The 10326-nt window shown below is 31.0% G+C and overlaps 3 protein-coding genes across 5 annotated transcripts; 1 reads left to right on the forward strand and 2 right to left on the reverse strand.

The window, feature by feature from the left end:
• Nucleotides 1-365: 365 nt before the first annotated feature.
• On the forward strand, nt 366-2498 carry Fa2h (Fatty acid 2-hydroxylase). Its single transcript, XM_017900878.1, has 7 exons — nt 366-404; nt 518-949; nt 1085-1310; nt 1680-1840; nt 1990-2122; nt 2209-2328; nt 2394-2498. The coding sequence occupies exons 2-7, from the start codon at nt 653-655 to the stop codon at nt 2477-2479; spliced, it is 1023 nt and encodes a 340-aa protein (XP_017756367.1). The 5' UTR covers nt 366-404; nt 518-652; the 3' UTR covers nt 2480-2498.
• Nucleotides 2499-2870: 372 nt separating this feature from the next.
• On the reverse strand, nt 2871-5585 carry LOC108548107 (NFKB inhibitor interacting Ras like 1). 2 transcript variants are annotated; one of them, XM_017900901.1, is made up of 5 exons: nt 5438-5585; nt 4962-5072; nt 4731-4887; nt 4495-4661; nt 3312-3380 (listed from the first exon to the last, which is right to left on the reverse strand). In XM_017900901.1, the coding sequence occupies exons 2-4, from the start codon at nt 5070-5072 to the stop codon at nt 4558-4560; spliced, it is 372 nt and encodes a 123-aa protein (XP_017756390.1). In that variant the 5' UTR covers nt 5438-5585; the 3' UTR covers nt 3312-3380; nt 4495-4557. The 2 variants fall into 2 exon arrangements, with proteins under 2 accessions (XP_017756381.1, XP_017756390.1); XM_017900892.1 differs by lacking the exons at nt 4495-4661; nt 4731-4887; nt 4962-5072; nt 5438-5585 and adding an exon at nt 3538-3761 and having other exon boundaries at nt 2871-3380.
• Nucleotides 5586-5792: 207 nt separating this feature from the next.
• atms (RNA polymerase II-associated factor 1-like protein antimeros) lies at nt 5793-8031 on the reverse strand. 2 transcript variants are annotated; one of them, XM_017900610.1, is made up of 8 exons: nt 7863-8031; nt 7703-7795; nt 7314-7638; nt 7086-7229; nt 6914-7017; nt 6619-6835; nt 6293-6536; nt 5793-6208 (listed from the first exon to the last, which is right to left on the reverse strand). In XM_017900610.1, the coding sequence occupies exons 1-8, from the start codon at nt 7934-7936 to the stop codon at nt 5793-5795; spliced, it is 1617 nt and encodes a 538-aa protein (XP_017756099.1). In that variant the 5' UTR covers nt 7937-8031. The 2 variants fall into 2 exon arrangements, with proteins under 2 accessions (XP_017756099.1, XP_017756091.1); XM_017900602.1 differs by having other exon boundaries at nt 5793-6211.
• Nucleotides 8032-10326: the final 2295 nt, after the last annotated feature.

Consider the following 10326-nt stretch of genomic DNA (forward strand, 5'->3'; position numbering starts at 1 on the left):
AATAAAAGCTTATTTATTGCCGAGTACACGAGGCCATGGTTGTGTGCTTATCGACTTTTCTCACGCTCGTACCTCGTGCCTACGATTCCGTTCGAAAGTCCTTCTTATTCGATCCTATTGTTAGCCAATGTTACTACCACCGCGTGTCCATCGGATGTGACAGGAAACCGCGTAACGAAGTGCAAGAGAAACAGCGGACTGGTGTAAAAAGGAAAGAAACGGAAGAGAAACAAACGATAAACGCCAGGTTAGATAATGCTCGATGATATAATCGTGTTGAAACAACGATAATCGTCAACGATTCCAAGTAATGCACCGTAATGAGCAGAAAAAGGAGACCATGCGTAGTCAGTATAATAAAAATTTAGAAGAGGGCGGTGGTGTATAGATAGGAACTTATCAAGGTAAGTAACACATGGAAGATAGCATGGTATGTCCATACGATATCCGCATACGCGTATTTTAACAAGGTTTCGTGTGTGCGATGATAAAATAGTCGATCATCAAAAGTAGATAGTTCACAGATTTCTGCTCATTGCTCGTCCACCGTTCAACTTGCTATTTACGACGCTTCACTTCCGCACGATATTATTTCCTCTTGAAACGATAAACGACATAGTGATTACGAATAGTAACCGGCTTGATCGATTCAATGGCGAGACAGACGGATACTAACGGCGACGTGCGGAAACGTACCGAGCAATCGAAATCTCAAGTACAATCGATCGAGGATAATAAGAATAGCAATGAGTTTCTAATTAAATACCAAAATCAATTGTACAACATACACGACTTTCTTTCGTACCATCCCGGTGGAAAGAAAGTATTAAATTACTTTAAAAATCGAAGCTTGGATAAAGTATTCGAAGAGAATCCTCACTCGAAAGCGGCGTTTCACCTGTTGGAAGAGTTCACGGTAAAGAATCAGGAAACGTACCAGAAGTATGAAGTGAGTACAAGGATACTTATAAGAATACCTGATATTCGTGTCGAATTGTTTCGCCTTTGTTTTACGCTTTAAGGGAAATGTAAGGGAAACATCGAGACTTGCAAACTGACGATGGTTTCATTTAAACGTTTATAGAACCTGATCGATTGGAACGCCGCTATACTTCCACAAGTAGGTTCGTTAGGTCATCAGTATTGGGAGTGGGTCAATTTACCAGTGAATCGGAATATTAGACTTTTCGACTCAAAGATCTTAGAAAATATAACGATTACTCCTTGGTATCTAATTCCAATAATATGGATCCCGATTGTTATCTACTTCGTCTATACGGGATGGATGAACAATATCGCCAATAATACCGGTAACTGTATCTTATTCGTTTTATTTTCTTCATTTCTTCTTTTACTTTATTAATACACGAAGTAATAACGGTTTATAACGAAGTAACAATTGCTACGAAACAATTAAAATACATCATTATCAGTTTATCCAAGGGACGATCGATTGTTATAAATTTTGTATTAACATACCTTATAAATGCGTAATTCAAAATGGTGCTTATATAGAGAAATGTAGCCATCACCAATTTCCATGATATTTGCATATATTACAGAATTCGACATTTTCAACAACTTCCTCCTCTACACGTAATTGCCGCTCGCTAATTTCCTTAAAAATTATTGTAATTTCATTATTATATATATTCTATTAAATTTTTCGTAATTTTCAGGAACCACCTTGTTCGAATCTATAATCTCGTACGTACTAGGTATATTTATGTGGAGTCTTGTAGAATATGTACTTCACCGTGAACTTTTTCACTTTAAACCACCTACTAACTCTAAACTACTTATATCCTTTCATTTTCTGCTTCATGGCGTCCATCACAAGGTACAAAATTAATCGTTAATCATTGAATTCGTTCAATTTCTACAAAAAAAAAAAAAAAAAAAAAGAGAAAAACAAAAAACAGCGAGGAGATAATTCGATAAGCCAAAATTAATTAAAATCGCTTAACGATTTCGTTTCCTATTTCACAGGCACCGTTTGATGGTAGAAGATTGGTATTTCCTCCTATTCCAGCTTTAATAATTACAAGATTATTAGTATATATTTATGAAGCACTGTTTCCACAAACGGCGGTATCGTTTATAATGGCTGGTACAGTGACAGGTAATATCAACGATATACATATTTAGATTTGATAATCCTATTAAGAACATTAATTATGTATTAATAAGAAAAGTTTTGTTCCATAGGCTATATTTGTTACGATTTAATACATTATTATTTACATCATGGAGCGCCAAAAGACGGAACGTATATGTATTTATTGAAAAGAAGTCATAACTATCATCATTTCTTACATCATGACTTAGGTAACACTCTTTTTACTTCGAAAATATTAGACAAATCTCTTATAAATGAAAATTGCCTTCTTCAGGTTATGGTATTAGCAGTAAACTGTGGGATTATGTGTTCGGAACGAATATTTGTTTACGGCAATTGACAAAGCCGATTGAATGGTAAATCGCTTCACTTCAATTATCCATATGGGCATTATACATGAAGTTTTTATAGCAAGCAAACATTACGAATGAAGTTAATTGCGATTTACGATCGATCATTCGATAATATATATATATATATATATATACCTATTTTAAGTACAAACAAGGAACGAAATGCACAATATATTGTACATAGAATTGAACAATATCTTACGAAAAACTATCACTATACATGTACAATACTATAAGCATCTAAACAAACAGATGCTTTAAGTACATTATCCTTTGAGTATACGCTTATTTTGTACAAAAGTTATTTGAGCATACTAAACAATGAAACCAGTGTCAGTGATTAAAAGAATGCCACTAACATTGGTAATACGAACAACTAAGTAAGTTATAAATAAATGTAATTAAGGACCTTCAACTTTAATATTTTTTCTACCCATACTTAATTGTGGGAATGTACTCTTATTGGTAGGAGGATTCAATCTAGAGGATAAATTAATGAATGCTTCAAACAAACTTCCCCTATCCATAACATTTACTTCATAGTGTTTCAATTTCTCTCTTGTACACCAATTTGCAGCCTTGCTTGCTGTATTCTCCAAACTATGAGAGTCTTCTTCTGTTTTACTTCGATTTCCAATAACGATCACGGTTATTTCCTTTTTGTCTTTATTTTTGTCAATATCCTTTTTCAATGGAAAAAGTACATCTAAAGATTCAGGTTTAGCAGTATCATAAACTAGAACATATCCATCTGCAAAACCAAGATAATGCCGCGGTAATTGTTGATTATTTGCATTATTTTGAAGAGATTCCAGTCCTGCCGTGTCATAAAATCGCACTTTTTCCTTCGTGCCACGGTCCGTTTCTATGTTTGCAACATAAATATCTTCGATCGTAGGATGAATTTCCTATTACATTACAAAATATAATTTTCATAAAATAAGTATGTAATATCACGTTAATTTCGTTTACGATCAAATTGTGCATTTAAAATTACAAAACAGTACGTAACATACAAATGTTCTTTTACAACTGATTTTGTTCAAACATAACCTAGATTCTTACTGTCTTGACATTGACATTCCCGTATATAAGTTGTTCCAATAACGCGGTCTTTCCTACACCTTTCATTCCACAAACAACTACTCTCGTTGTTTTCCCCATATCCAAATTTTCGTTTAAGTTGTTCAATTATTTACTTTGAATATTAAAATTCATGCCAGTGTTAAAAAAATAACTCAAATCACTGAAGTCAACATTGAATCTAGTAACTGAATGATGACAGGTGTTTTTCTAGGGGAAACCTACATTATTTATTTTCATCGAAAGTGCATCTCTATTTTCAATTTAAATTTATTTATACATGGAATAAATAATTATAACTTCCAGGTACTTTGTTTTATTTCATTTAAAAATACTCTTGACAATTCATACACTTTGTAACAATGAACATTTTTCTATAGTAATATAGCTTTTTAAAAAAAAATCTTGTCATAATATAGCTTATGAAACTTTCTCTTTAACGCTTCAATTGCATAAAATATTTAACGATAAATGTTGACAATTCAATTATAATGGAATGATTAAAATAATGCTATTATAAGTAATTATAATTCACAGTATCTTATGTATAACATCATAAAAAATAAAAATTTACGAAATACATAAAATATTTTCCCTGTGGAATTATTGAGTTTGTTTATTCTAAACTTAAGCACTTAAATATATCATACACATGCTCTGTTATACACCTATCTCCTTCTTTGATACAATATATTTCTTCATATAACATATTGTCATTTCCTCCACTGAAAACAATTCCTACCTCTACATGCATTGTTAACTTTTTAGTATTTGAATTTTGTACCTTCTCTCATTCAATACTTGAGATTCCAATAATAATGAATTTCACATGCAATGAGCTGCATACACTAAAATTTCATGCATCTCAAATTCATTAAAAGTCAATTACAAGCAGATATCTTTCCAAGATATCTGACTGTTTACTAGAAATAGACGAACCAAAGTGCATCTTCAGATCTGATCAATACCACGTTACTTGTTTCACGTGGAATTAGTTATGACCTATGGGTTAGATGCCTCTTTCACTTGTTCCACAGATTTTGTGTCTTCAGCCAGAAGAGCATTCAAGTCTACATCTTGAAAATTCATAGAATGTTGACTTGAACCTACAATTATAGATATAATTTATGTACTAAGAACTATAAAAAAATTAAATAGTCGCAATATAAACATACCTGCATGTGCAAGAAAAAGGTCTTTCAAAAATCCTAATTCTTTTGTAAGCATTTTAATTTTTTCCTCGAGTAATTCATTTTCTGTTTTTAATTGATTTACACGTTCTAATGTTTGTTGTGTTCGTAATTTGCTTTTAACTCTAGAACGTTTTACAGCCTATAAAAAAATTAAAACATTAAACAAATATTCATAATACATTTTCAATAAAATATTTAATTACTTTTATTTACTTGATTATTTCTATCTCTACGTCTTCGATAGTCTTCATCGTCTTCTTCTTCAGAAACTTGCCTCTTCTTTTTATTTCCAGATGTATTATTTTCTTTATTCTTTGGTGCCATCTATAATTAATTTAAAGAAATATATTAAATTTAAAAACTTAGACTATAGTTTTTAAAAATTAAAGGATTAAAAAAGATAATAACATTGAATACAAGTACTAGTACTGCATAAAATATATTATTGAACTTCTAAATCAAATACATTAAACTGATTTAAATATTTTTTATTATATGTTTACGTAGTGAGTTAAAATACTACATGTACTGCATGTGATATATATACAACTACGAATGCATATCAAGTAGTGCGTCATATAAGTCGAAGTCAATGTTTTTAGAATACATAGTAAATTTTAAACGTTTAGAACACTGTAGTCTCATATTATGAAAAATGTTGCATTTTGTATATATTAATTTTTACTTACTTTTTATGCTGTATGTAAATCTTTATGTTTTTGGCTTCATATCACTCTGAAAACTTCAATATTGAAACTTTTGTTGCTAGTAATGTGCCATGCGTGTTAGGGTAAAACACAGTTTGGGTACGTCATGCTGATGATGCAATGCTACTCAAAAGAGGTTTGCAGGTGAACGCAAGAGAACTTGAACTGCACTCTATCGGCACATTTTTATACTAAACATAATGATTATGAGGAAGTGTAACCTTCTTTATCGATCATTTTTTTATTATTAAAAATGTTTTGACCGCATCTACTACATTTTACATTTATAACAATCAGTATATACATATAATGGTAGAACATTTCCAATTTTTATTATTTATTCACTTTCAGAACCACTTTCACTACTGCCACTACCAGACTCACTTCCACTGCCACTAGCTGATCTTGATCGTGAAAGAGATCTCGACTTCGATCTAGATTTCGAACTCGATGGGGATCCAGATCGAGATTTAACTGGAGATCCAGAACGAGATCTCGAAGGTGACTTTGATCGAGATCTTGATTTCGAAGAGTTTCTAGATTGAGGAGTACCAGATCTTGATCTTGATTTGCTACGCGATCTAGAAGGGGACTGGGATTCCGAACGTGAACGAGAAGCAGATCGAGACTTCGATGGTGACGCAGAACGAGATTTTGATCTAGAACCCGATTTTGAACGAGAGCGAGATTTTCTACTGGATACTCTGGATGATGCTCTTGATGATGCTCTGGATTCAGCCTCATTTTCAGATCCTTCTAAAATAAAATTAAATCATAAAGTTATATTTCAAATATGTAAAATATATAGCCAATAGAAGTTTGTATAATACTATTGACCTCTTTCCTCTGTTTTCTCAGCTTCTTGCTGAGGTTCTTCTTCTTCCTCTTCTTCTTCTTCTTCTTCATCTTCATCTTCTTCTCCTGGTGGTTCCAACTGTTTTTCTCTATATCTTTGCATTTTAAATTCATTAGCATTAAGCGGACGATGTCTCACTATCAACCTCGTGTTATTTGGTTGTTGTCCAACTTTTTGACGACGCTTGCTAAGACGTACTCGTGTTTCTAACTCATTATAATACACCTGTAATACGAGTAATAAAAATATATGCTTCTATTATATCTAACAAATCCTTTGTTACCTATTACTTTAATATAGAACATACCCCATCTGGTCTTATGACAAGGAAATAATTTTCTTCGTATCCTTTTGACGCTTTACTCTTAACATTCCAATTATATTCTCTAGCCATTTTATATTCATATTCTTCATCATCTGCATAGTCAATACCAGCTGTGAAATCTCGTCTACGCTTTTCTAATGTCTCTTCCAATGGTAAGAAGTATGCTACAAATTGTTCACCACTTTCATCCATCACACCCCTAAAGCAATATCTCTGTTATAACATGTAATAAAATACTACAAAATAATTAGCAAACTGTAATAAAATACAAATTTACCGTATCATAGCTTGTGACATTTCTTCAATTTGAGCAGGTACCGAACGTCCAGTTGGAGCTGGATCTGAATCAAATATGACTTGTGCACAAGGATATTTCCATAGCTGAAAAAGTAAATAAAAACATAATAAAACATTAAAATATTAATATTAAATAGAAGTATTTAAAATACCTTGAAATCTGGAAATACTGGCAAAATTTCTACAGGTACTACATTTGGTTTACTGTAATGTCTTTCAATTGATTTCTTATTATCTTCAAATGTTTTTTCTATAGCTTTTATTTGACTTTCACGATCCATATATAATGTTTCTTCCTATGAATACAAGAATAAAAATAAAGATTTATATATCAAATAAAAGGTTCAATATAAAATAAACATATAAATATTAAGATTTACTTTGAAGTTTTTCTTGATGCTATAACCAACTTTAGCTTCAACTTTATCCACAGTTTGTGGCTGAAATCTCGTTTGTTCTGTGGAAATATATTCAGTACGTCTCAGCCAAGACACACTTCTAGCATGATGTCTAGATCTTTTAGAATCTTGTGGAGTAAGGACATCTTCTTCTAGAAGTTTTTCATCAGCAGGATCTAACTGAGCATTGACATCTCCAGCATATGTATCTTTATTTATAAGATCAATTTCTACACCTAAATCATGTTCTGTGAGTACTTCATACTTATAATTACGTTCCAGTGATGTTGGATTATACTGAATAAACCTATGAATATTATTCAATTATACAGTATCCACAATATTGTTGATATTTAAAAATATGATCTTACCGAGTAGATTCAAAAGGATATGTAATGAATTTTGGATCAAATGGTATATCAGGTAATGTATTACAATATTTAACTCTACATATTAACTCTGATCTGAAATAAAAATAATAAAAAGGGATATAATATGAAAATGAAGAATAGGTTATAATCGAATTTTTACCTTTTCTCTGCTGGTCTTGCCGTACGTTTATCACGTTCGGTTGTGTTACCGTTAGTTTGAATAGTGGGTGCCATATTATACTAACAAATGAAATCTACTAATATTTTAATCATTACAACAAAATTTGCATTGAAAATCAAATAGCTTCCAAATCACAAACCACACTTTGTATACCAAAGACAGTAGTAGACGCCATCTAGTTATATCTTAAAATACTATACTGAAGATCCGGGGTTCGATTCTCAATCATAGATGGTAGTTTTTTTGAATTCTATTTTTTATTTTGTATTCATTTTTTGCCTATGAAAACATTGTAAATAAAATTTCTTAATAAAACAATTTACTTTTTACGAAAATATAAATAATTACTAATAAGAAATTAACTAGCATCAAATTATGTACAAACATTGAATAAGAATGTTGCCTATAATTCCAACTCTGCTGTGCAACTATAAATATTCGTGAATTAATTGCAGAAACTTGGAAATTTATTAATTTTCTACTGCCGAATAAATTTATTCAGATGTATTAGGAGCACATGACCGGAAAAGGTATCTAGATCGAACAAAAATTTTACCGCCTGCGATCAGCACCATCTATGATTTTGGACCATATGCTCGGAAAAGTAATAGGAATATAGAATAGACGAGGAGGTCGTCGAAGTGCTCGTCACGTGACAAACAAGGACAGAGAGGGGATAGAAAAGAATGGAAGTGCTCCGACAGTGAAATGTATATAAATTACTCAATTTTCGTAATTAATTTATGAACTTTTATAATTTCATTGCAAAGCTGGAACTTTAGGTAACATTCTTATATAATTTTCGTAAAGAATTTCACGCTAATTTGTTAGTTATTAATTATTGTTTGATGGCGTCCATGATTTCGTAACGACGACCGTCACAATCTTCCGTGAAAATATTTAATACTAAACGAAACTAGAATCAAAATGTGAACAAAAGTGATATATGAAGATGTCCCAGGATGTTGTTTATATAATGCGTGCATGAAGGTCATAATTTGATTACGCAGAAGATAGTAATTAATGAAAAACCAATGGCGACTTCGACAACAATTCAAACACTGCGTAGAATAATCATTAATAATTAATTAATTAGGGACAAATTTATATCGAAAATTAAATTGAAAAGTTCTTGAAGGATCTGTCTTTATGATGTAATTATAAAAGTTAGTAAATTAATCACAGATATTGAGTAATTAGTGAATTTTCCAATGCCGATTTGATTTATTAAAATATATTAGGAGCACATAACCAGAGTTAGTAAACTAACATCTACGCTATTCGTTCAAACAGCAGTTTTAATTAGACAATCAACATTCATTCCTTTATCTGACAGACGACAAATATACAAATGCTTTTACGGATATTCTTTCCTTTTCTACGGATATTCTTGCATTTTTGGAAAAAGTTCTTTATCTGACACGAATTTGTTATACAGTAATGCATTCTGTAAGCATTTCCGAAAAAGAAATTTCGTTATTCGGTACACAAATAACTTTGCAATATAAAATTGTTAAATGATAAACTGCCACTCAACTTTTAAAGTGAAGATGAATCTTGTAACATTTTTGCTTTTCGCGTAATATTTCATTTTTGCCACGAATAGAGAAGAAATAAAGATATGTTGACATACCATAGACATATCATGGAAATTCATCGTATGGAAGTGCAAATGCAGTTATAATTTATAAAAAATGAATAAATTATGAAATTGATCATTAATGACAAATTGAAATTGTTATTAACAAATTGCATCAAGCATAAAAATACTTCACATAAATGCATCACGAAAATTTATATTCGAAAAGCATAAACAAAATTTATAAATTATAATACTTATCGTTAATAACAAATTAATAATGTTAATAACAAATTGTTCGCAACGTAAATTTACAATAAAAGTGAAAACATTAAGGAATTACTGGCTATTACTTGAACTTGGAACGAATTTGTGTCAAAATGTAACTATAATTTGCACAAAGTTTATAAATGACTGATTGTTTACAACAAATTAATATGGTTAATAACAAATTGCTCGCAACGTATATTTATAATAAAAGTGAAAAAATTAATAAATTATTGCCTACTACTTAAACAAACGACGTATTTGTGTTAGAATATATTCGGAACCTAATACAAGAAGTTAATAAATTAATAAATTTATTGTTAATAACAAATTAAAATTGTCGATAACAAATAGTTTGCAACGTATATTAACGATAAAAGTCAAGAAAGTTAATAAATTATTAGTTATTACAGCGGAAAAGTAACTTTTAAAGGAATCGGTAAAGTTCGGAAATTTTCGCCGATCTCCGGACGGTCGCCGCTATATAAGGGGCCCGCGTGAAGGTTAGAGCCAGTTGTCGCTTCAACGTCGGGAGGGTCGCGTTAATATTCTTTCTTTTTGTTTCAGGTTCTAATTATCTTTCAGATTCTATTTCTT

The sequence above is a fragment of the Eufriesea mexicana genome, unplaced genomic scaffold (assembly GCF_001483705.2).
Source record: "Eufriesea mexicana isolate 0111107269 unplaced genomic scaffold, ASM148370v2 scaffold474474835, whole genome shotgun sequence".
NCBI classification, from domain to species: Eukaryota; Metazoa; Arthropoda; class Insecta; order Hymenoptera; family Apidae; genus Eufriesea; species Eufriesea mexicana.

Excerpts from the sequence above, each read along its gene's own strand:
- LOC108548107 (XM_017900892.1), bottom strand. The coding sequence starts at position 3,636 with ATGGGGAAAACAACGAGAGTAGTTGTTTGTGGAATGAAAGGTGTAGGA. Across the intron at positions 3,381-3,537 it reads GGAATGTCAATGTCAAGACA|GAAATTCATCCTACGATCGA; the intron begins GTAAGAATCTAG and ends GTAATGTAATAG.
- Fa2h (XM_017900878.1), top strand. The coding sequence starts at position 653 with ATGGCGAGACAGACGGATACTAACGGCGACGTGCGGAAACGTACCGAG. Across the intron at positions 2,123-2,208 it reads AATGGCTGGTACAGTGACAG|GCTATATTTGTTACGATTTA; the intron begins GTAATATCAACG and ends TTTGTTCCATAG. Across the intron at positions 2,329-2,393 it reads TTTCTTACATCATGACTTAG|GTTATGGTATTAGCAGTAAA; the intron begins GTAACACTCTTT and ends TGCCTTCTTCAG.
- atms (XM_017900602.1), bottom strand. The coding sequence starts at position 7,936 with ATGGCACCCACTATTCAAACTAACGGTAACACAACCGAACGTGATAAA. Across the intron at positions 7,639-7,702 it reads TATCCTTTTGAATCTACTCG|GTTTATTCAGTATAATCCAA; the intron begins GTAAGATCATAT and ends TAATATTCATAG. Across the intron at positions 7,230-7,313 it reads GCATCAAGAAAAACTTCAAA|GAAGAAACATTATATATGGA; the intron begins GTAAATCTTAAT and ends TTGTATTCATAG.